The 27,611-nt window shown below is 35.4% G+C and overlaps 2 protein-coding genes across 3 annotated transcripts in view; one reads left to right on the top strand and one right to left on the bottom strand.

Annotated features, from left to right (window-relative positions):
- LOC131435075 (uncharacterized) overlaps positions 1-27,611 on the bottom strand; it is a 397,241-nt gene that overhangs the window by 158,470 nt on the left and 211,160 nt on the right. The gene's annotated exons all lie outside the window — the stretch shown is intronic.
- Positions 9,980-11,921, top strand: LOC131435083 (thymus-specific serine protease-like). Its single transcript, XM_058602591.1, has 7 exons — positions 9,980-10,244; positions 10,300-10,481; positions 10,537-10,772; positions 10,838-11,248; positions 11,309-11,441; positions 11,506-11,675; positions 11,740-11,921. Exons 1-7 carry the CDS (start codon positions 10,047-10,049, stop codon positions 11,862-11,864), a joined length of 1,455 nt encoding a protein of 484 aa, XP_058458574.1. The 5' UTR covers positions 9,980-10,046; the 3' UTR covers positions 11,865-11,921.

Below are 27,611 nucleotides of genomic sequence, written 5' to 3'. Positions count from 1 at the left end.
GCAAAAATGGAAGGAGTAAGTGAAAAAGCAGTGCGAAATACAATCAGGAAGTTCGAAGAGGATAACACCTTTGAGGATAAACCGAAAACGAGTTGAAAAAAAGGTCCTTCTAACCCTCAGTTGGATAAACGTATACTGAAGGCGTTCGAGTAAAAGAAGGAGGTTTCAGTTCGGGATGTGACCAAAAAAGTGGGCACTTCGAAGTCAAATGTTCTTCGTGCTAAAGAACGTATGAATCTTTGAAATCTATAAGAAGCAGAAACAACCAAAACGTAGTCCGAAACAAGAAGCATCGATCAGGCCGAGGGTTCGAAAGCTGTACAATACGATTCCTGCTGGAAATTTGAACTGCATAATCATGGACGACGAAACCTACGTGAAACTCGATTACAAATCCTTGCCGGGACCACAATATTATACGGTGCGAGAAGGGCAAGTGTTAAACCAGTCTGAGATATCGATTGAAGTTGAAAAATTTGGTAAGAAAGCTATGGTCTGGCAAGCAATTTGTAGCTGCGGTAAGATTTCGAAACCCTTCATCACCACTGCTTCAATGAACAGCGAAATATACATCAAGGAATGTTTACAAAAACGACTTCTATCCATGATTCGAAGCCACAAGAATCCTGTTGTTTTCTGGCAAGATCTTGCTTCTTGCCTCTACTCGAAATCAACGGTAGAATGGTATACTACCAAAAATGTCACTTTCGTCCCAAAAGACATGAATCCACCAAATTGCCCACAACTTCGAATTAGGAAACATGGCTCGGCAGCCGAAACCATTCAACAGTTCGAAAAAGATTGGAAAAAAGTGTCAAAACATGTCGCCAAGAAGTCTGTACGGAATTCGATGAGGAACGTTCGCAAGAAGGTGCGCCGGCTAGTCTGCAATGGCTAAGTAGCAAATGTTGAGAATAATATTCTGTTGTTGTAGTCTAATATTATCAGTATATCGAATAAAATTCGAATATTTAACACTTGTGAATTATTTACAGCAAAATCAAAGTGCGTCCATACTTTCTGGGACAGTCTTTACAGTTAACGGTGGATTAAGTTAGGGATTCTCAAAAGAAAACCATTAATAGAATTCTTTTAATTGCTGCAGTGTATTTTCCATTTGTTTGAAGACAATCTACGACAACATTTATTATATCGATCTAAATTTTTCGTGATAGAGGTTCTAAATGCTGAACATAACTCATGGAATAACCAGCAAAGTAACCAGAATAGTAAACTAGTTCATAATCATCTTTCTGTTGGTTACTATTCAGTTTTTACCTTTTTTTATATATATTTTTCCGAGGCCCGGAGGGCCGAATGACATATACCAATCGATTCAGCTCGACGAACTGAGCAAATGTCCGTGTGTGTGTGTTGTCAACTAAGAGGTCGAGATCTCAGAGATGGCTGGACCGATTTTGATCAAACTAGTCGCAAATGAAAGGTCTCTCCGTCACCCAGAACGCTATTGAATGGTTTTGAGATCGGAAGTTTACTTTTTGAGTTATACGAAGTTTTATGTCAAAATTTTTAGTTTTTTGACAGTATCTGTCACAATTGACCTATGTTTCAAGACTTAGATTCCGCACGGTAATAGCTATCCAACTAGCCATAGATTGTTAAAATCCGTCCATTTTTAACGGAGATATCGAAATTTTTGTGTAAACGACTTTTTCCCCTATTCCAGCAGTATGAGTTTTGAGCGCTGTATGACAAATAAATGCTTGGGAGCAACGGAAAACACGATTTTTTATACTGTTACATACAACATTTTTATACTGTTACATACAATTGTTAAAATAATGTCATGAAAACTTAAACACCGAAGAATATTCATGCAAAAAACACATGCGGATTGATAAAAAAAGGTATCATCTCACTGCTAGGTGGATTAAACACGTTTTTTTTTTCAAATAATCCAACTTGTTTTTCTTCTGCAACAATTCCTTCCACAATGGATGCCACATTTGTGGTAAGCTATTTAACTCAGACCCCCTTCCAGTATCATTCATAATTTCAAATAAAGCAATTGAATCTATATCTAAATAGATCTCACATTGGAAACAATGTAAATCGTGAAATTGTTATAGGGGAAGGTGTTCGGTCGCCGGCACCCCACCGTAACTCTTGACAGAAAGCAGATAGCGTCATTCCGACAAATGTCATGTGCGTGTAATAGCAGTACGTTCGTTTTGTTCCAAATACCGAAGCAAACAGACGCTTCTACATTTTGCTGAGCTCAGAACAAATTTTAATTACGTGAAAAGCAACACAAAAGTTTTTTTCTGACATTTTTATAGCATCATAAATTGAAGAACATTAATCGAAAAGGTGAGTGGATTGAATATTTATGAGGTGAAATCGATCTATTTCGTGATTTAATACCGGATGCTATCAACATTTTCGTAGTAATTTTCAAAATGTCTACCAATTTCGGTTACCGGCATCCCAAGTGTTCAGTTACCGACACCCCATTTTTTTCGACAAAACCTGAGAAAGAGATGCCAAATCTGCAAATTTGTCTGTAAATTATCAAATTTCGTAGTTAACCTGCAAACCTTTTTTCGTCTGAAGACTTTTTACATACTTTTGAAACTTTGATTGTTTGCCGACATTCGTCAGAATTTATAGGATTTTTAAAATTGGCGCGATCTTTTTGTTTTTGCTAGCTAAGCTTATTGTGCTAACTCGCATCTCTAGTGATATGCAACACGTGGACAAACTGACAGTTTCAATACATCCGTCATATAAATAAAAACTTTGGTTCTCTGGTTCTGTTAGCCATGGCGACTCCAAACAAATCGTCAAAATCGAGGAAAATGAACTTTAATGCACTGATAAATGCCAATAATTAGTGAATAAGAAGCCAATAAATTTGGCTACAGCAACGTATTCAATGCTGCTAAGTTGGTGGAAGGCTGACAAAATCAACACCAAAGGCACCACCATCCAAATCATCGACCAAGGGAGCCAAGGCGAAGTAACCATCAGGCAATGAAGACTACTGTCCAAAACGCCTCCGAAAAGAATAAAATCTTTTTTTTTTCTTTTAAAAATAGCAGTCTTTGCTTATATTTTTCCATTTTCAGCGAAATTTCTTGGGGTGCCGGTAACCGAACACCGTTTTTGAAATGGCCAAAATTTATCACTTCACTAAATTGATAATAAAGTTTGCCAAATTAACTTAGTTGCTTAATCAGTTGTTAGCTAGGGACTTTATATATGTCCGGCATAATGTGCACCTCAATCGGAAATTAACAAAACTGTTATAGAAATGTTAGATTGAAAATCATCATCAATGTGAAATTAAACTGGAATGCATTGATTTCTTACTTAGTAAGGTTGTAATGTTATATTAACACAAAGCTTATCTTTTCAAATTGTTTTGAAAAATGAAAAAAAGTTTATATTTAATTTCATGTTCCAAATATTTATATTTGCATAAATTACAAGCCTTGTTTATTGATGACCGTGCAGTTTTATCTGGTTGAAGCAAATTCTGTTCAAATGACTTCTTGACTATATCATTTTCAAAAGTAAAATAAAAAGATTTTCTTACGTTTATTCGCGTAAATAGGGATTAGTCCTCATACCTGTAAAAAGAAAAGGAAAACAATTAGGCATCTATATAAAATCTTACAGTTTAAATGCACCTGTACAAATTTTTGAAGGAGGAAAACATTTCAATAGAAGGTCTTCTAGCTTGCCAACATCTTATCAGAACTTTGAAATAATTCGACTTAGGTTAACAGAGGTATTTTGGCCCACTTCAGGATTGATTTTATTTTGGCGCACTTTGTAAAAATATCCACCAAATGTTGTAATATCTTTGAAAACCCCTTCCGCAATAGGTAGTTTAATGTGATTAGCTTCAAATTGATGCAACATGAGTTACTTAACATCGATAAAATCCGATGAAATCGATAAAGTTTGTTAGGTGGGCCAAAATATATGAAGTGGCCAAAATACCTCTGTTACCCTACTATTAAGATAAAAATTATATCATGAATCTGTCATATAAATTTCCTCCAGAAAAGCTTTTGCTTTAGAAATGAATCCCGAATACCATGTTGAACGAAAAAAGTATATTATTTTACAAAACTCGCAAACTCTGCAAATGCCGTATTTAAGCTTCCAGGCCTGAAAAGTATCCAATCCAATCTGAGCAGAGAAGATTGCGTAGAAAAATAAGTACCACGATTACACTAAAACCTGTTTAGTTCAGAACGACATGCAATTCTCACACACTTGATAGAGCCATCATCCCGAGGGTGATAAAAAAATTATTTATTAGTCTGCTTATTTGTCTAGGCTCAGCTTCTACCGCAGATTACAAATCGACCATTTCCCACTCCGGTTGTTTTCATTTCATCTCATCCAATAAAGTAGCCTCATTTTGGATTCGGATGGCAAAGAGCACGCGCCGAAGAAAACAGCAAAGGGCCTTAAAATAATTTCTTGTAATAGTTTTATGTCTTCCTTCCTTCCTTGGATGAAACCACTTTTCCCCTTCGTAAAAGAGAAACTATTATCTACGGCGGAGGAAATCCTCAATTCATATTCAAGCTTGGTGTCGGAGTGTGCAATAATCGTACTGCCGTCGCCTGCTCTGTGAAGCTGATGATGGATCCATTTTCCCTCTCCGCTTCAACGAATCTCCACCATCGGAAACAATGACCGCAGTCTGCATTGTGTTTGTCAGCCTATTCCGCCAGAACAGCATCATCATCATCTCCGAATTTTTGATCATCTGAAAGCCAAGCGGTGGAGATTTTTCTTTTCTCGTCGCGATTGTAGCATTGGCGACAGCAGACCCGAATCGAAACGCATTATGCACAGTTCGACTGGGGTATTTCGAAAATTACATCGCTTGGATGACGTTGGACTAAATGTGAGATTTTATTCGATTGTCAAATAAGTGAACAAATTCCTTGGGATATAAAATTCTGTGATATGCGATATTCAGACACCACCTTAGGCATTTGTGTTTCTATTCAATCAATAATATCTGAGTATTAATAAATAACTATCGTATAATTATAGTACTAATATTTAGATCAAAATTCTTGACCCAGTACTTTACGGTCATATTAGCATGTGTTATTCGAAAAACGACATCCAGTGCAAACAACGCACTGAAACTCTTTTTGTGAAAAAATCAACCCCCTCGATTTTCCAGAGTGAGGGAGTGATTGAACTAAAATATTTTTCACCAAATGGCTAAGTTCCAGTTACAACCAGAGCTAGAGCAACGATGAAAAATTGACTTGGAGTGTGACGCCTTCCCCTTAGCTGCTAAGATATCAGCACTGAGCTGAATAGCGAAATGAACTAAGGGCTGATGACACGAACAAGCCGGACCCTTTGCAGTGCTAAAGAAAAGAATTGCTCACATGTGTCGCGAATTAGTCCGTCGAGCGTTTAATTATCTTCTATTTAGATAATAGCAATCATTTGTCTGTATTATTACGTTCCGTTCGAATCTCGCGAGTCTGTACATCCAATTGTAGGAATTACAAAAGCAGGATTCCAAACATAAAACCCGTACTTGAGCAAAAGCTTCATTGTACTTATCGATTGAACAAAGGACAAAGAATTTTCAGCTGAATTGAATTTGTGCCTAGATGGGCATTCAGTTGAGTTAGTTGAACATTCTCGAATCACACTCGAAATAAAAAATTAGCACGTGAGATATTAATTGTCAAAACTATTTTTATTAATCTAGTGGTAACATAATGCTCATAAGCGTGTAAAAGGCTTGTTCGCCACAAAATCTGGACAGATTAAATTTGCAACAAAACAAATTTGCTGTTAGTTCAACCCAAAATTCATTTTTGTTCATTTAATTATGCATCATTATACAGAAAGAAATAATGAAATTTGCACGACATGTAAATCAGTAGTAATATGGAATAAGTATGGGTTGATGTATCGATGCAAAACTGAATTGGATTACATTGTTTTTTTTAAATAATAGGACTGTATCTTTCAATTAACGCTTGGTTTTGCTATTAAAGTATATTAAAACGTTCAGAATTGTAAAGTAAATGTATGTTCAATTGCTTGCTCCATATATGTGCATGAAAATGAATGTAAATTCACAAAATATTTTTGTCTGTGTAATCATCTTAAAACTAATTACAGTTACTTACTTAGGCTGCATAAAGAAACTACGCTTCAGCCATTAGGGTCTGTGCAATTTTCTCTGCAACCGATTAAGCTTTTGCTCAATCCAAGATTCGAAATTTTGTCTATAGTTGTAGCTTGTTTTTTAATGTGGAACACATTTTTGTTTTCTATATAGGGGTGCAAACTAGAAACCCAAGAAAAATACACGTAGAAATGTGGTCAGGTTTTGAACAATTATAGCTCAATCAATTTTGTATCAATTATTAATATTATGTCACCATTTGATTGGAAATATTTCTACGTATTGATTTGAATGTTCATAGCCATGTATTTTTAATTGTATATCATTGAAACGTTGGATAATAGCTAGCAGTGTCCTATTTTGTCTGTAAAATATCTCCGGCATACCGGATTTCCCTGCCATAGTCGACGGTTTTGAAGGAGTAAGCGATGTATCAAAGGGAAAGCAGCGCTCTGATTGGTCAAACGATGCAAAAGCGGAGTTGTTAGAAACACGCGAATCTATAAATAGAAGCAAAATTATAGCTAACGTTTCAGTCCTACACGTAGCTTGTTGCTAGACAGCAAGACAAAAAGTACCATAAAACGATTTGAAGCTTTAACTGCTATGCCCTGATCTTGTGTCATGAAAGATTGGATGAAATCCCATGTTATGTCGTTTCGCCTGAGAAATTGACAACTACCCCAGGGTAAATTTTGAGTGCATACACGGAGAACCCTTCGATCATAAAATTGCGATATCGCAGTTTTTGATTTTTGCGATAGTTGATTCAACTAAATTCTTTTTGATTCAACCAATATAGTTACTGATTTGCATATATTCAAGTAGTTGAAAAATATGTTATTTTGAATGCTGTCAAATGCCGGAGACAGTTGAAAGCAAAACAATAATCGCAATGCAAAATCAACAACTTTTTTAGTTGAAATCTGTTCGCGTCGCTTCAAAATGTCAATGAAAACAACATCGATGGTTAAAGCGTTTGGTGAAATTATGTTCATTCGATTTGAGAATTTTATGATAACAAGTGTTTATCTAACAGCGGTGTTGTGATGAAGTTAACCTTGTTTAAGATGAAAAAGATTTGGTGACAAATTAGAAAATGTTTATGAATGATCATCTCGTAATCTTTCAGGTATGCGCAAAAATTTTATGCTTCAAATTCGATAATTGATTCACTTCAAGCAGACTGTTTTACTTCCAGCTGTTTGATACCGATGATGATGTTCATGCATTAGCAATAAAACGCTTTTTGACATTAATTTAATTTATAAAAGTAACAGGAGCGAAGGGTTTCAAACACACAGAACGCGCTGCGATTGAATGGCGCGTTTGAATTGTCATCGCAAAATTGCACCCAAGCTCATAAAAATTGACTACAATTATCAGTTCATAACGTTAGTTCAACCGTTTGAAGGCATCATCTTTCAATACTCATTTTAGGTAAATTTAATAATTTCGCTAATTTACTCGCCCCTTCGGGCACTTCTGCTGATTAAAAACGTTTTTCTACATCAATCATTTCCGATCGAATCAGACGTATATTTTTAGAATTTAGATCTTTACTGTTCTCGATTTGACATGATCCCACATACAAAAATCAAAATCACTTAGAGATCAGATCAGTTCTGATTTCGTAATGATAATTTATTCCTTGGTTAAGATCACTTGAAATCAGCAGTGATCGGTGGTTCTCCCAGCCCTAATGATATTACATGTCAATATAAAATACTGTTTATATTTTAACAACGATATTTCTTTCATGAATCTCAACATACCGAACTTATTTCAAATAGATCATGACGTGTATCAGTAAGTATATTTTGATTATTTTCGCAAATCAATAACATTGTTCGAGTTGATTCAACTATTTGCAATGTCTAAAACTGAAATATTTGTTGAAATTGAAAGGTATGTGTCCTCACTAATTGACAGCATTTGTTTTCAACCAATTAAATTAGTTGTTTCAACCATCGTTTCTGCTAATCGAAAAACAAAAATGACAGTTTAGTTAAAACAACAATCGATTAGTTGTACCAAATTTTAACCAATCGAATACAGAAAATCAACTAATATTCTGGTTGAAATGGGATCGCGCGTGGTTCCGTGTAAGACCAATTTCTAATTTATATAAGATGAACTCGATTGATAATGAGGAAAAGTTTATCGTTTCAACCGAAATCGCAGAATGGTAGTAATGGTAGAGAAACGCTATAAAAATAACTGCTTGCATACAACACTTGAACACAAGCTTGGTGAAGAGAAGCTTAAATATCGATATCCGTATCGCAAGCATGTACAAACATTTAATTGTATACATTTGGGCTATTGATGTAATTTCGTCGGTTACGAAACAAATACAAATCACGATAAATAGAGTCTATATTCTGGGTTCGCGTGTTCGGTGTTGATTCCTAATAAGGATCAATCTAAGCAGACTCTTGTGCATTTGCAGATTCAAAAGTGTGACGATTAATTGAAAATGTCAATCATTGGAAATTTTGGTTGCCTTGTTCCACATCAATGGCTCGAACAACCGTATGGGCTTGGATGTATGAAACTTACTGTTTTTTCAAAGATGATTGCACCAATTTTCACATACTCAGATGAAAGGTCTTGTGATCACATGGTGATGACATGCACAAAAGAGCTAAAAAATGGCCACTGACTTTTCTAGGGCTAGCTGAATCGATTTTCACAAACCTAAAAATTTAAATGATCGCATAAAATTCATGAATTTTATCTTGATACTACTTACTGTTCCGGAACTACAGGGTGATTAGTGTTGGCAGTTTTTTCATGAATGTTTCCGGAAGTAATGATAAATAACTGTGAAATATAACTCTCTTACATTTCTCAGAGATGGTGAGTTTGTTTTTGATTTTATAAAGGGATGAATGTTAAAATTGTATAACGTCATTTAAAGTGACGATGCAAATAACATAAAGTTTTTTCGGGACAATGCTGAAAACTATTCCTGTGAGTGGTCCTTGTAAGTGTATGGTCAATCGAACATACTTTGAATATATCAGCCTTCAGTTTCCGGTTCCGAATGAACTGGAAATCGTGGTCCAATATTCCCAAATGCAATTCCTCAGAGATAGCTGAGCTGATTTTCAAAAAGTTAGATTCAAATAAAAGGTATTATTCATATATACCAAACTCATGAATTTAATCCAGATCCAACTTTCGGTCCCGGAATTACAAGGTGATAAGAGCTTAAACTTTCTAACGGTCGTTTAAGAGCGACGATGCGAAAAGGAAAAAATCTTTTGAATTTGGCTCAGAACTGTTTACAACTTGAAGTAATTATACTATTTTATACCCCAATAATATTTTTTTGTTTTCATTCTAGTTTTAATGAAAAGTTTTTATTTTAAGAATCCCTTAGAAAAATTCAAGCAAATAAGAGTAATTTGAAAAAGGCATCGTTATTGTGTGAAATAAAACAGGTTTAAAAAAGCACGAACACAGTAATTCTCATGAAAAACTTTGACATATAATAGAGTTATAGATTGGATTGATATGTTATGCATTTTATAACAATCCATAAATGCATGTCATCAATCTGATAAAAAGTTCAAGAGAACCGCGTTTTTTCTTCAATTTGATAAATCCATCCTGTGATTATCGAATCGGTTCTTATGTGAGTGAGCCATGTAATCGTCATATCTTTATTTTCTTATTGGGATTAATGGAGCACCGATAAAAGTGCGCTGACGATAAGCCATAACTTTTTACGGTAGAATGTCACTTTCATATTTATGAGGTTATAAAAATCTTGTCGGTTTACACTTTGTTTGATAAGACTAGCCTCCAAATAAAATCCACTTAAAAGCGGCAAGTCAAAGGCGCGTTCGATTCGCTGACGAACCAGTGGCTTGAACAAATAGTAAAAATGAGGTTGGTGCTTTTGATTTACCTGATAGGATCGCTTGCAATTCTCGAAGCTACCCACAATCAACGATGGGAGATGTTACATCGCGAGCCTCCAATTCAAGGCAAATCGATGAAAAACGTTCGAACGGTAGAAACCAAATGGATAAGGCAAAAAGTAGATAATTTCGATCCTCAGAATCCTTCCACATGGAGCATGGTAAGTAGCTGAAGGACGAAAAAATAAGTAGCAATCCTAATTACTGTATTATTAGCGATACATGGAAAATGCTGACTACTATGAATCGGGTGGACCACTGTTCGTGTATGTTGGTGGTGAGTGGACCATCAACGCCGGTAGTATATCGTGGGGACATTTCCATGACATGGCGAAAGACCTTGGAGCATACCTGTTTTACACCGAACATCGGTTTTACGGATTGAGTCGTCCTACTGCGTAAACAAACTAGTTCAAATTTCGATTCCAAATTTTATTCTTATTTACATAACAGGAGTACGAGGACTGACTTACTGAAGTTCTTGAATATCGATCAAGCATTAGCCGATTTGGCCCATTTCGTAGAGGAAATGAGAAATACCATTCCGGGTGCATCAAATGCAAAGGTAATCATGGCTGGTGGTTCATATGCAGGAACTATGGTAGCCTGGTTTAGGCAAAAGTATCCTCACCTGATAGATGGTGCGTGGGCATCGAGCGCACCATTGCTAGCTAAGTTGGACTTTGTAGGTATGCAATATCTCCGCAAAATAAAAATGAAAATAAACCATTTCATCAATTTTCACTTCCCCCAGAGTACAAGGAAGTAGTAACCGAATCAATTCGACTGGTTGGTGGTGATGACTGTGCCAATCGAATCGATAGAGCTTACGATCAAATGGAAGATCTGTTGAACCAGGGTGAGTTCGACAGGGTGCGCGAAGAATTCAAAGTATGCGACAACATAGATTTCTCGTACCGGTATGATACGAGTAATTTTCTAAGTACGATATCCGACTACTTAGCTGGAACAGTTCAGTATCATAGAACCGGAGATATAGAGGGTGTTTGTGAGATCATAAATGACGAATCGATTACTGATGATATGACGGCATTAGCAAATTGGTTCACTCGGTATGTTTACGATTGTGTGGATTTATCATATTACGAAACTATTTATTACTATCGGAATACAAGCTGGGATCACGGAGCAAATCGTGGAGCAAGTATGTATTGTGCATTTTTTTTAAGTAAACTGTAGCATTCATTGGGGAAACGTTCACTAGTGAGACCTTGGTTATATCAGACGTGTGCAGAATACGGATGGTATCAGACGTCGGGCTCGGAGAACCAAATCTTTGGATCAGGATTTCCCGTTGAATTTTACCTTAGAATGTGTTCTGATTTGTACAACTATGTGTGAGTTCCGGGAAAACATTCAGAAAAATCTTAGAATCATTCAAGCTTCAACTATCTAATCCAGGTTTACGAGAACTTTGCTAGAATCGAACGTCGCTCGAACTAATGTTATTTATGGTCATATGGCTCCGGCAGTTACCAACGTGTTCTTCACTCACGGACAGCTTGACCCGTGGCGACCGATGGGATTGCAAGAGGACCTGAATGAACATTCACCGGCGGTTGTTATTCCATGTTAGTATTGAGATAGTGAAAGTGTGATAATTTTGATAAAAAAAAATTCCCCCTTCATTCATAGTGGCATCTCACTGCGAAGACCTCAGTTCCATCAGTGACGCAGATTCGCCAGAGATGCTAGCAGCGAAGGAACGTATTTTCGAACTCATTCAGCTATGGTTGAGCAATGGCCCCAACGTCCCCTAGGTACATTAGTGCTGTCAGTTTTAATTGATTGAATAAAAGAAAATCTGTTCAAACTTATATATCTAAAACTGTTTTATACAGAATTTTTTTGGTTGAACCCATATTCACGTGGTGTTTTGCACCTATAACATTCAACTTGAACATTTCTAGAATTATGTTACATTTCGATGATATCGCAATACCACCAGGAAAATTAAATGAACATATTTCAAAAACTTTGAAATGTTTTTTAGAACTTAGCTTAACTTTCATCAGCAATCTATAAAATACAGACTGAAAAAGGACTGATGAATTAAATAGCAGAAACCAATATTTGCAGAAAAAAATATCCAAAGTCGGAATTCGGTCCTGGAACGTTTTTCCTATCCGTGGAAATCGTTCTGCCAAATGACCTACGGAGGATGTGATTAATTTACAACTCGAAACTTTAGTATATGTACAGGTTTGCAAAAAAATAGATTAGATTAGTAACTGCATGAGGGGTGTTCTCTAGCTGGATGGTGTCACAGAAAAGAGACTGCAAATGAGGCCACATGTCAAAAGGATCGTACCGAGGTCATGCAATAGTTCTGTACGCTAAAAATCGGCACAGAATGAACCTAATGTATTCGATAAAAATAGTACACACATAATTACTCACTAAAACTAAACCGATTTTCAAGGAATGAAAAACTACTTTTTATGATTTACAAAATTTGTTTCATTCATTTTCACCTTTCTCCTCGAAGAGGGTCTAACACTTTTGAAAAATCATTTATTTTTTTTTTATTTTCCTACAGTAAAACATTTCAAGAATTTTCTTTGAAATTTGCAAGCCTATTGGAACGCTGGAAGTTATGGACCTTTATCTATGGCTATCTCGTTCTACGAAGAAGCATGAGCTCGACGCACAGGCACAAGATTTCTTCATCGATTGACTTTAAAACTTGACAAAACATTCTTGAAATGTTTCATTATAAAACTACAAGGATCAGCCCCATGGGGTTGTTCGAGCCATTGATGTGGAACAAGGTAACCAAAATTTCTAATGATCATCATTTTCAATTAATCGTCACACTTTTAAATCCGCAAATGCACGATAGTCTGCTTAGATTGAACTTAATAGAAACCAACACCAATCACGCGAACCCAGAATATAGACTCTATTTGTCGTGATTTGTATTTGTTTTGTAGCAGACGAAATTACATCAATATCCCAAATATATGCAATTATATCTTTGTACACACTTGCGATACGGATATCGATATTTAAGCTTCTCTTCGCCACTTTGTGTTCAAGTTTTGTATGCAAGCAGTTATTTTTATAGCGTTTATCTACCATTACTACCATTCTGCGATTTCGGTTGAATCGATAAACTTTTTCTCATTATCAATCGAGTTCATCTTATATAAATTAGAAATTAATGATATGCACTCAAAATTTACCCTGGGGTAGTTGTCAGGCGAAACGAGATAACATGGAATTTCATCCGAACTTGCATGACACAAGATCAGAGCATACCAATTAAAGCTTCAAATCGTTTTATGGCACTTTTTGTCTTGCTGTCTAGCAACAACCTACATCTAGCATACTACGCGTAGGACTGAAACCAGGGTTGCCACATATACAGATTAATCTGCATTTTACAGATTTTTCAGATAAATTTGTGACCAAGATTCTGTATATGCAGATTACAGATTTTTCGAAAAAAATACAGATTTGTACAGATTTTTGATAGCGTGGATTAAAAATTGAATAATGATCAAGTTAAAATCTATTAAATAATGGTATTGATTGTTTTTTCAAAATGAAAATATTATCCTGATTGTGTGTTAATTCTAAAAAGAGGATAGAACTTATATTAAAAAGTATGTTAAGGACAGTAAACACAGATGTTCTATCTGCTAATAAAGATTTGTTAATGCTTACTTTTATTTACAACTAGTTTAGCGTAATTTCTTATGCTTTCAAAAATTGCTTCTGATAAGATGGAAAGATGATGGTCTCGGCCATAACGTAAGATAGTAAAGAAGAAAGATTATACCTAATGAACGAAAGTGAAAATAATCAGATTAAGTTCTCACTTTCAGATTGGATTTCAAAAGTTTTTCGTCAAATCATTATTTCGAGAGACTCAAACGCAAAAACAACTTCCGGCGTTTTTTCAACTACAACATCATAAAATCAGACTAAGAAAAGTTTTGCTTTCTTTAAATTTGGGTTCTAAAGACTTTTTCATTCCGTTGTGCTTTGATTTCTTATCACTTCTATATACAGATTTTCAATATAGGTTTTTGAGCTCCCGATACAGATTCACAGATTTTTCTTCTGAATAATGCAGATTTAAATGTGGCAACCCTGACTGAAACGTTAGCAATAATTTTGCTTATATTTATAGCTTCGCGTGCCTCCAACAACTTCGCTTTAGCATCGATAACCAATCAGAGCGATGCTTTCCCTTTGATATATCGCTTACTCCTTCAAAACCGTCGACTATGGCAGGGAAATCCGGTATGCCGGAGATTTTTTGCAGACAAAATAGGACACAACTAGCTATTAATCAACATTTCAATGATATACAATTAATAATACATGGCAATAAACATTCAAATCAATACGTAGAAATATTTCCAATCAAACGGTGACATAATAATATTAATTAATACAAAATTGACTGAGCTGTAATTATTCAAAACTTGACCACATTTCTACGTGTATTGTTCTTGAGTTTCTAATTTGCACCCCTATATAGAAAACAAAAATGTGTTCCACATTAATAAATTATATAAAAAATATGATTTTTTAAAAATGTTAGACCCTACGGGCTTCCTGAAGTAATTAATTGTTTCCATTGATTGTATAGACAAAAAATTTTGCACACACTTTCTACATATAAAAAATCAGACCCAACGTTTTCCTTTTCGTTGTTACTTTGGGGAGTTTTAACAGCTACAAAATGGCGGATTTTGTCGAGAAAAATTGTAGTTTTCACTTTGAACAACCACCAAAAATAAAAAAACTAAAAAAAAAACAAACAGAAACATTTGGGTCTAGAAAAACTTCTTCTCTAACTATGCTGTGCTCATTTGTTCACTTCTGATTAGTCTGCGCTGAGATACAGTGGACACCGCAAATCATGATTTTTAAGAAGCGTCCTCGAAAATACCTCTTCGCCGACTTATTTCTCAATATTTTTCCACGAAAAAGTTAAAAAATGTTGTTCGAATGATGCTTTTTATCATGCAAAACATTTGAATTTATTTTGTTGAACGATAGTTCTGGAAAAAATTCGCGAAAATGATGATTTTTTCCATCGTTTAGACCCTACCTTCCGCCCTTAAGGTTAAAACCTGTGTGATCAAAAATAAAAAAAATAACTCCATTTATTTCCATTTCTTCATTTTTAGAAAAAAAAAACCTATTTGAATTTGTATGATATTTAATATATTTGTACGATTTGTTGGGAATATCGTATGCTCATTTGATTGTTTTCCAATGTTTCAAAAGTTATAGAGGTATTCATACTTCCTTTTCTAAGTAAGCGTTCTATTCCATGTTTACGTGTTCGTCAAATCCAAAAGGTTCCCTATCCTTATCACTATTTTTTGCAGCCATGTTTTCGAATATTCCACATTTCGAAGATATTGGGTAAGGGCTCCTTATTTCATCCGAGCTCCTATTTCCATCTCATCCTTTCACCTCATTACTTTGAACATGAATAATATCTTACAAACGTACCTGAACCAAACTGTGAAATGTTGAAAAATGAATATTTAAGCTATTGTCACACTTTTCCATAAGAAGAAATGGTTTTAAATTCTTCGGTGATCGGTTTTTTCATTTAAAACAAACTCACTTTCCAATTTAGGACACATTTTCATTTTACAGTTCGTCAAGTTTCTGAATATCTACTAATCGATTCGTCTCAAAACATGATCACTATTTCGCACAATTACACTACTATTGAATGCTGGATGACTTCATAATCAGTAATGTTCACTTGCTACTTGTTTAATTAACGATTAAAAATTTCAAAAACTACTCGACAAGCAATAAAAGTCTTCAACAATATGAGATCATTTTTTACTTCTCACTTTTTATGAACCTGTACAAATCTGTATTACATTTAGGAAATCTGTACTCTGATTTAAATCAGTATGCGAACGCAAAAATCTATACAATACAGATAAATCTGTATAAATGGCATCTTTGGGCTAATGCCTAAAGAAAAACAATTCCTTTTTTAAAGTTTACTAAATTAACTGCACAGTAAAATTTAAAATTTAAAACGAAAGGTAACGAAAACGACCCAAAAATCTTTAAACGTCGAAATGATTCAAAACTGGTTCTAAAAATATCGTTTGTTGGCTTATAGTTGGCATTACGCCATTTTTAAGAAAAATTGGGACATTTTGAGCCTGAGAGTGTAATAGAGCAATGTTTTGTTTAGATTCCTGTCGCCATTACTAATTAATAGGATGAATAAAGGCCCAACGATAGGACGAATAAAAATCCTTTGAGATGAAATTAGGAGCAGACTAGTGAACATATCAAAAATGTTTTTAGCTGATTTTTTTGAACATTATTTTAATTTCCAAGGAATGTGAATCAATTCTCCATGTGAAGCAAGACGAATTAAGCAGAAAAATTAAAAAAAAATCATAGTTATTTTAGTGGCTAAATCAGGTTTTTAAGGTAACGTCCTTACAAATGAGATGAAATAGGGAGCCTTTACCCTATCAAAATGGATTTGATTTGCTGATGGCAAGAGATTTGCTGATGGCAAGACCAACTAATCACAAAATTCTTACACTCGAGTTTATCGGCTAACGATATTTTGGAAAAAAAAAAAAAACTACAAGGATCAGCCCTATGGGGTTGTTCCAGCAATTGATGTGGAACAAGGCAACCAAAATTTCCAATGATCTACAATCAAACAGTTCAATCAATCGTCACACTTTTGAATTCGCAAATGCACGAGAGTCTGCTTAGATTGAACTTTATTAGGAACCAAAACCGAACACGCGAACCCAGAATATAGACTTTATTTGTCGTGATTTGTATTTGTTTTGTAGCCGATAAAATTAAACCAATAGCCCAAATGTATGCAATTATATGTATGAACACGATACGGATATCGATATACAAGCTTCTCTTCGCCCAGCTTGTGTTCAAGTTTTGCATGCAAGCAGTTATTTTTATAGCGTTTCTTTACCATTACAACCATTCTGCGATTTCAGTTGAAGCGATAAACTTTTTCTTATTATCAATCGAGTTTATCTTATATAAATTGGAAATTAATCTTATGCACTCCAAATTTACCCTGGGGTAGTTGTCAATTTCTCAGGCGAAACGACATAACATGGAATTTCATCCGAACTGGCATGACACAAGATCAGAGCATACTTATGGCACTTTTTATCTTGCTGTCTAGCAACAACCTACCCCTAGCAAGCTACGCATAAGACTGAAACGTTAGCTATAATTTTGCTTATATTTATAGATTCGCGTGCTTCCAGCAGCTGCGCTTTAGCATCGATTGACCAATCAGAGCAATGCTTTCCCTTTGATATATCGCTTACTCCTCCACAACCGTCGACTATGGCAGGGAAATCCGGTATGCCGGAGATTTTTTGCAAACAAAATAGGACACTGCTAGCTATTAATCAACATTTCAATGATACACAATTAAAAATGCATGCCTATGAACATTCAAATCAATACGTAGAAATATTTCCAATCAAATGATGACATAATATTAATAATTTATATGAAATTGACTGAGCTGTAATTGTTCAAAACCTGACCACATTTCTACGTGTATTTTTCTTGAGTTTCTAATTTGCATGCCTATATAGAAGACAAAAATGTGTTCCACATTAAAATACTGCTGTATTATCCCATCATATGATATTTCATACGTTCAAATGCTAACAACAATTTTTTATTGTTTAACATATATTTTTGGAATTTCGTTGCAGAAATAACTAATTTGAATTTTTGGCAATGGTTTATCGAAAGATGGAAGTATTACCTTTTGGTTTCGAACATAAGATTCACACGAATATGTAGCTTACTTTTCTTTGGTCAATTGTGTGAACTTTGCACGGTTATAATACAAATAAAACGTTGACACTTAAAAACAATTTTAATATATAAAGAAATTAGAATTGTAAACTATCAACTAGTGCTCTAGTAAAGCTGTTAGGTGTTGAACTTCTAAAGTAAACATGTATTAAAATATAGGAAGTTTTGCGTATGATATATCACACGCTAGGACATTATGGGTCAAGTTACGGGAATAGAACCTTCGGCGAATTTGTTCGAAATGACTTTCTGCACCACTTTATCGAAGTTACTTAGCCCCTATGGTGACCCTGAGCTAAAATAATACATTTATCTCATTTTTAGGGGGATTAATCATATAAATCAAATTTTCAGAAAATGGCACCTATCATTTTGAATTACATTGCTGAAAATACTGTATCTCGAAAACCACGTTTTCATCGTGATATCAACTAAGATCGTAAAATTGGGCCTGTGACCACTGGTCACCAGTCTGGTCCTTCCACACACACAGCATGAATGTATCGATTTGGCCGTGCCGTCGATTTCGACCCACGATTTCTTGCGTTTAGGGTTCCTCAGAAAAATCCATTTTTCGTCAACAAAAAAAAAACATTCTTTTGTAACGTCGAAGCTGCATTTCACACGTAACTTTTCGGTTTTCTATTTGTCTCACAGGCGCACTTTTCACACTAATGAATCTTTCCGATAGCTTGTACACGTTTGTAAATTGCTTACTGTTGAACTTACTTCTAAAAGAGAGAATTTACAGCTTAGTTCTCGCCATAATTGAAAGGCCAAACCAAAACAATGGTATAAACTTAAATCATGGAAGATGTATTTTCCAGAGGAAATTTCATTCGACTAAAGAATGATGCTCCGAGGTCCCTAGGATGCATGAAGAATCCAAATTTAAAGTCCTTACCCGAAAATATAGCTCGGCACGATTTTTGTTCGGGTAGGTTTTCACCCGAGGGATGCCATCAGAGTAAAGAACAGCTCTTCATCAAATGAAAAACCTCGAGATCACGAAACGAAAAATATTCGAAGTATCAACTAAAGCCCCACCAACTTGTCCGTCATAAATTGAAAACTGAAATCGACGCGTAAGCTCTTGCTCTAGACCCTACAAGGAAAACACTGGTACCCGAACTGATGGAACATTCCTCTTCGTTATAATAGTCGTACGGATGGGACGTGGCGTACGCTTTACGACTATTCCCTTCGGTACTCGGTCGGCTACCTGTGATTACCGAATTCCTACAGCCAGCACCTGAGTTTAATATGCTTCTCTTCGTAAGGCTGCCCTTAGATTTCTTTTTATTACTAACTAGAAAAAATGTTGCACACATATGCCGCCGGTGGTTTTGGTGGAAGGAAAATTATTTTACCACAAACTCATAAACTGATCCACCTTCGGTACTACCGTCTACAAAAAAAATACTCCCGGTCCGAGTGTGTCGAAGTGTTGCTTGATCCGCCTAATGCACGCAGATTTTTTCGTTTTGCTCTATGCAGGAAGTGTGGGCGTACGAAGATAATGGTGTCTTTTATAGCACTTTGCCTCTCCGCCACGGATGTGGGTCGGCCTATAAAAGTGCGGTTGCTGATTCAATATTTATATGCAATTTATAAGTTATCATAAATAAAGTCCCTACGATGAAGGGTGAACGGCATCCGGGGACCAGTGCAAGGGGAATGACTGCAGGGGACGGACACTTGAGTGAAAAGAACACTTCGCTCTGCGAAGACATAGAGGGGTGATGAATGAATAATGAAAAACATGTTCTGTGCTAAGAAGATCAGACATCGCCCCGGTCGGGGACAGACACGGAAGACCAGGCATCGTCATCGGTCTGGTCTGCGGTGGAGGTCGCATCGAATGTCTGCTGGCATTGGCGTGAATGCATTCGTCAGACTTGAAATCCACAAACTCCGATCAAAGTTTGTGGAAAAGGGATGGAAATTCTTTTTTTTTATTTTGTACTTTTTCGAAGCTGACAGGCAGCTAAAGGGGAATTATTTCACGAAAAGGGAAAGTTGGTGTGCCGCGTACGTTGGTGAGTTATTTCGGATGGAAGGAGTATGCCCGAGAGCAAACGCACTTGTTCATCTGCACTGGTAGGGTTGATGTTTCGAGCTGACAAGAGATTTTTATTATCTAGCAGAAAATGCGACTAGGGCCCAGCGGAAAACTTTCAAGAGGAATCCGATGGCGAACACCGAATGCAGAAAAAGTTTTTTCATAACGAGTTGTTTTCGTTGATACAATAAGTGTTGTTGCAATAATGAAATCGTAAATATTATTATATGCAAATATAGCGTCGAATCCTCCGCGGATGGGGACGTTTATTGAATTTTTTTTTGCTGGTGGATTTTCATGAAAAGTATACACAGGATAGGCACATCTGAAGCATCAGAAAATGGTATCCAGTTTATTTTTCATTGTAAGTTGGATAACATTACACGGGAATTCAAGCATTTCAATGCCACATTCAAGAGAATTATGAAAGTAAGTATAATTCTTTTCGTGTCTCATCATACAGCGAAAGACGCTAGTAACTTGCATCATTGACCGTACTCCTTCAAAGTTATCTAGTATAAAAAGTAAGTATTAAACATTAAATTATAAGTATTAAGCATTAATATTAGCCGTGAACGGTTTGCTTGTGGTAATTAAGAACTTATTTATTGCAAGTTCTTAAAAGCAATAGGCATAGTCGATTTTAAGTTGAAGTACCTGGGATCAATTCCAAAACTCCGCATAGCAAAGGCTTGACAATCTTGGCAACAAAAAAAAACTTGGCATCTTGATTTGCTTTTAACTCGCATTTTTCGACAATGTTTGCTCTGAAGGTTTGAAATTATGAATATATCATACGTAAAAAGCGTACAGCGAGTTTGCATCTCGTGTACAAATTCTTTCTATTTACAACTGATATTTTAGAATATTGAACAGTTCATATCAGGTGTACAACTTTGCTTCCGCCGTTTTCCGATAGATGGCTGTACCGGCTGAGGCTGGTCAAAATACATAGATGATAATGCCTTTAAAGTGAGTGTGTACAGTTCCTAACGAATTGTCATCGCCGTTTCAGTGACAGTTGTTCTTGTTTTCGTATTATTCACGCTCGAAAATGTCTGTTTATGTGCCCAATTCTCGCCACTTTTCTGTTATAATTCGAAATCGCATCGAATGCTCTCAGAAACTTACGGTTATGCTACTCTGAGTAAAAGAACGTGTCGGGAGTGGTTTCAACGTTTTAAAAATGGTGATTTCGATGTCGAAGACAAACATGGTGGTGGAAGAGAAAAAACCTTCAAAGATGAACAACTAGAAGCATTGCTTGATGAAGATTCGTGCCAAACCCAAGAAGAGCTTGCCGAATCGTTGGTAGTAAGTCAGCAAGCTATTTCAAAACGTCTCAAGGCCCTGGGCATAATTCAGAGAGAAGGACACTGGGTGCCGTACGAGTTGAAACCGAGGGACATCGAGTACATGTGAGCAACTGCTTCAAAGACAAAATCGTAAGGGGTTTTTACATCGAATCGTAACCGGTGATGAAAAGTGGGTTCGATACGATAATCCTAAACGCAGAAAATCATGGGTAAGGCCCGGACATACTACTTCGTCGGAGGCAAAATCGAATATTCACGGCCCCAAGGTTATGATTTGTATTTGGCGGGATCAGCTCAGTGTGATTTACTACGAGCTCTTAAAACCGGGTGAAACCATCACAGGAGATCGCTACCGAACGCAACTGATGCGCCTTAGTCGCGCGCTAAAAGAAAAGCGGCCACAATATCAAGAGCGACATGACAAAGTCATCCTCCACCACGACAATGCTCGGCCTCACGTCGCAAAAGTGGTCAAAAAGTACCTGGAAACGCTGAAATGGGAAGTCTTACCCCACACGCCGTATTCCTCAGATGTCGCCCCTTCTGACTTCCACCTATTCCGTTCGGTGGCTTACGGCCTGGCAGATCAACATTTTCAATCCTTCGAAGAGTAGGAAAAAATGGATTGCTTCATGGATAGTGTCAAAAGAGGACTCCTTTTTTCGAGCCGGGATCCGAAAATTGCCGGAAAGATGGGAGAAAGTTGTCGCTAACAACGGACAATACTTTGAATAATACATCTGTAAGCACTTTTTCGCAATAAAGCTTTCAATTTTGGAAAAAAACGGCGGAAGCAAATTTGTACACCTGATACTAAAATATGAACAAACTAGTTTCGGAACATAAACAAATGTTACACTAAATGTTCGAGTAAACAAAGAAATTATTTTAAAACTTCACGGGCAGAACTTAAAATGAGCAAAACGAGTCATGATTTGAGGGAAAAAATGAATTTTCATGTTAAAATAACACAATGATTGAAAGGTCTCGGATCGTAAACCAGCTCTACTTATTTTTATTTAGATATAACTTCAAAGATATTTCTGTTACGATGGTAAGTATAAATCCACGCGTTATGTCGCGTAATATTCCAATCTTTTTTTTTTCAATTATAGAGGCTTTAACATCTTAGGTCATTCGCCTCTTCAGACCAGAAAATCTTTCTGACCCTATGTGCGGGGTTGGGAATCGAACCCAGGCGGGCTGCGTGAAAGGCATCGACTATCCCATCACGCTATACCCGTCCCCCGATTCCAAATCTCTCACCTTCGAAAAGGACAATAATGAACAGCAAATAGGGAAGTTTAAGGATCAGTTTAAATTGCACTCGTCTGAATCTTTTTAATTTAGAATCAATATATTGCGTTTTTAAAAACGATGCTTAACATAACGTGTTCTATAGACAGTTTTGGGTTCATCCCTCCGGGTTTGATTTATATATTTTATATAAAGAAAACAGTCTAAAAAGAGATAAATATATGAAAATACATTCACATATATTCAAAAAAAACTTTGATGTTAGTTAAATGAAAGGCGTAGCAGGACTTAGTCCGTTCAAGAATTTTTATGTTTCGAATTTTCGCATGTCGGGAAATAGAAAAAGCAATACAATTCTATTTATCATATGAATATTTCGCAAACCAAATGACTAAAACTTTTACTTTATCTTACTTTATATTCCAATGTCTTCTTTAAACCTTTTCATTAATTCATTACAAAATCCATTTTATTATTACTTGTTTCAGAAGGTTCAAATTGATATCCGGAAAGAGAATTGGAGGTACGTGTTTCGAAACAATTACATTCCGCAAGTAATGCATCTTCCGACCACAGTTTTCAAGGGAGAAGAGTATTTGATGATGATTCGGATTAGTTTTCCTCTAATCATGATATCATATAAAATTATCATGACTTTGTGAGGATATAAAAGAAATGGTTTCATGATTTCTATATCATGATAACGGTAACGAACCTATTTCCATATGGTTAAACAATTGGGTGCAATCATATAAATCATCTGCAATCATCCTGTCTCCTTTTGAAGTGTAGTCCTGAAATGAGTCCTGACTAACAGAAATCGAAGCTTCGAAATTGAATTGACCAAATAAGAATCGAACTGGAACTATGCGAAATAGCATAGAATGAATTTATCCTAACCAGCAAAAACATTTAGAAATAAATCTAAAATTTCTGGAGAGTCATGATATTTACATTACCTAAAATTGGAACACACATTGATATCCAGTTGAACCGGTTTCGACTTGCAAAAATTCAATTGCAAAGCACAATAGAAAATGCATTCCAGTTCATGTTTTGTTGGACGATAATGCTAGTCCAACATATGAATATTAGATGAAAAATGTTTGCGATTCATAAAAATAGATGCCGAATTACTTGAATTGTGAATCTGATTCTCACAAGACTTACATAAATGGAAGATCGCAGCACTCGTATATTTAAATTCGAGAACAGATAAAACTGTATCATAATTGCAGACTTGCATGGCATATCTAAACAAAACATGCATCACTCATTCACGGGTTTCGAGTAGTATTATGAAACCAAATCGACTTAAACAACCTTTCATGGAACGCAGAATACGAATGGTTACCTAAGGTTCACAGTCTTGCACTCGTGAAACATTTTGAGGATCCTTTTTTTTTTTTTTTTTTTTTTTTTTTTTTTTTTTTTTTTTTTTTTTTTTTTTTTTTTAATAACTATTTATTGGAATATGAGTTAAAATTAAATTATTAAGATTTAAATCGGGTGTTCAGCCACAAGTGGTGACTTTTCAGCCCTGTTATATATATATATATATATGATTTGGTTATTACCATGAAGACATTATTTGCTTCCGCAATTCTGAGATTTTTGTGTAGGGAAAATTCTAAACCTACTTGTATTGTGTAATGGGGAAAAGGAACTTATATACTAACTTACTAACTAATACAGAGAGCGAATCGATTCAATTGAAGATTGCATCGATTTTTGTCGGAATTTGCTTATAATATTATGTGACATTACATCTAATGGTTCTATATTTGTGAGTCTGTGTAACTCATTTGTACTAAACCAGGGAGGACGCTTCAGAATCATTTTCAGAATTTTATTCTGAATCCTTTGAAGCGTTTTCTTCCTGATGGAACAACAGCTTGACCAAATTGGTACCGCATAAAGCATGGCTGGTCTGAAAATTTGTTTATAAATTAACAATTTGTTTTTTAGACAGAGCTTAGAATTTCTGTTTATAAGAGGATATAAACATTTAATATATTTATTACACTTTGCCTGGATTCCTTCAATGTGATCCTTGAAAGTGAGTTTTTTGTCATACGTTAAACCTAAGTATTTAGCTTGATCAGACCATGTCAATTCCAAGCCATTCAATTTGAGAATGTGATTATTGTTTGGTTTTAGAAAAGAAGCTCTTGGCTTGTGAGGAAAGATAATTAATTGCGTTTTTGCTGCATTTGGTTTAATTTTCCATTTTGACAGATAATCACTGAAAATATTTAAACTTCTTTGTAGGCGACTGCAGATCACTCTTAGATTTCTACCTGTGGCTAACAGACTTGTGTCGTCACAGAATAGCGATTTCTGACAACCAACGGGTAGATTTGGAAGATCAGAAGTGAAAATATTATACAAGATTGGAGCTACACTCGAACCCTGCGGAACACCGGCTCGTACGGGTAGCAATTCAGATTTACAATTCTGATAGCTAACCTGAAGAGTACGATCAGTTAAATAATTTTGAATCATTTTGATCAAATAAATAGGAAACTGGAAATCAGACATTTTTGCTATTAAACCTTTGTGCCAAACACTGTCGAATGCTTTTTCTATGTCTAGAAAAGCAACTCCAGTGGATAACCCAGAAGATTTATTTGATTTTATCATGTTCGTTACTCTGACAAGTTGATGAGTAGTTGAATGTTCATGACGAAATCCAAACTGCTCTGGTAAAAAAATTGAATTCTCATTTATATGAGTCATCATTCTTAACAAGATAATTTTTTCAAAAAGTTTACTGATAGAAGAAAGTAAACTAATTGGGCGATAACTTGATGTTTCTGCTGGGTTTTTATCAGGTTTTAGGATAGGAATTACTTTAGCGTTTTTCCATCTTTTCGGGAAGTAAGCTAATGAAAAACACTTGTTGAAAATTTTAACCAGGAGTCTCAAGGCAACATCGGGAAGATTTTTAATAAGAATATTAAAAATTCCATCATTACCAGGAGCCTTCATGTTTTTAAGTTTTCTAATAATTGATTTAATTTCATCAAAATTCGTCTCAATAATGTCATCGTGTGATAACACTTGGGTTGAAATATGATCATACTTCAGTGAGACTTCATTTTCAATAGGACTCACAACATTTAAATTAAAATTGTGGACACTCTCGAACTGCTGAGCAAGTTTTTGAGCTTTTTCACCATTTGTAAGAAGTATTTGATTTCCTTCCTTGAGAGCAGGAATTGGTTTCTGAGGTTTCTTAAGAACCTTAGAAAGTTTCCAGAAAGGTTTAGAATATGGTTTAATTTGTTCAACTTCTTTAGCGAAATTTTCATTTCGCAAAAGAGTAAATCTATGTTTAATTTCTTTTTGTAAATCCTTAACTATGTTTTTCATAGCAGGATCACGAGAACGTTGATATTGTCGTCGACGAACATTCTTCAACCGAATGAGCAGTTGAAGATTGTCATCGATGATAGGAGAATTTAATTTAGTTTGAGCTTTGGGAACTGAAAGATTTCTAGCTTCGATAATATAATGATTCAAATTATCAATTGCTGTGTCGATGTCCGCAGAATTTTCTAAAATAGTTTCATGATCCACATGATTTTCAATGTGAGATCTGTAATCCAACCAATTAGCTCTATGATAGTTGAAAATAGAACTAATTGGATTAATTATAGCTTCGTTGGAAAGTCTGAATGTTACAGGAAGATGATCTGAGTCAAAATCAGCATGAGTAATCGGTTCACTACAAATGTGACTTTGATCTGTTAGAACCAGATCAATTGTAGACGGGTTTTTCACGGAAGAGAAACAAGTAGGATTACTGGGATGAAGAACTGTGAAGTAACCAGCTGAGAGTTGATTATGAAGTATTTTACCATTACTGTTATTTTGCCTACAATTCCACTGGACATGCTTAGCATTTAAGTCCCCTATTACGAAAAATTTCGATCGATATCTTGTAAGTTTTTGCAAATCGCCTTTAAAGAAATTTAATTGATCGCCGGTGCATTGGAATGGCAAATATGCTCCAGCGATGAAATAAATTCCATGAATGGTTTCAACTTCGATTCCCAAGCTTTCAATAACTTTAGTATTGAAAGAAGGTAAAATTCGATGTTTAATTTGCCGTTGGACAAAAATGGCAACTCCACCACCAATTCCAGTAAACCTGTCAAATCGATGAACCACATAATGTGGATTACTTTTCAATTTTACATTTGGTTTAAGAAAAGTTTCTGTCACAATGGCAATATGAATTTTGTGAACTTTGAGAAAATTATAAAATTCATCTTCACTCGATTTCAAAGATCGAGCATTCCAATTTAAAATATTCAAATAATTATTTAACATCACTGTTAAATTTTAAATTCATTATAATATTATTTGCAAATTTCCATCCGATTTGAAATGCTTCAAAAAGTGATGAAGTCGAATTCATTTGGATGATCATTTGAAAAAGTTGATCTTGTAGGTAGATCATTTTATTTTCAGTTATATCGCCTAAATCGACTTCATTTAAAGAAGCGAATGGCATTGAAGGAATATTTGTAGGTAGACTGCCATTAGAAGAAGATGATTTGGCCGGTCTACCTATTAATAAATTGTTTTCGTTAGAAGAAGAACTGCAAGGCGGTCCTGTGTTTTGATTATTTACATTAGAAGAAATAGGAGATAGATTTCTACCTAATATACCAGCATAACTGACATTAGAAGAAGATGATGACGAGGTCGATCTACCTGTCAATAAATTGTTTTCGTTAGAAGACGAATTGGCAGGTGCCTTAGAAGAATTTTCAGGTATATTCTGTAAATTTAAGGTCGTTGATTTGACTTGTTGTCTAAGCGAACGAGCGTTTAAAATTTTTTCCCTGACAGGACATTTCAAATAATTGGATTTATGATTTCCATTGCAATTTGAACATGAAAATTTATCAGTGGTTTCATTCATTGGACAAACGTCTTTCGAATGCGATTTACCACAATTCAAACACCGTATATCCATATGACAGTTTTTGGTTCCATGACCGAAGCCTTGGCAACGACGACATTGCGTTAAG

Source organism: Malaya genurostris, chromosome 3, assembly GCF_030247185.1.
Source record: "Malaya genurostris strain Urasoe2022 chromosome 3, Malgen_1.1, whole genome shotgun sequence".
Taxonomy (NCBI): Eukaryota; Metazoa; Arthropoda; class Insecta; order Diptera; family Culicidae; genus Malaya; species Malaya genurostris.
The sequence above is the reverse complement of the archived record's forward strand: the minus strand, read 5'-3'. Positions and strand labels throughout refer to the sequence as shown.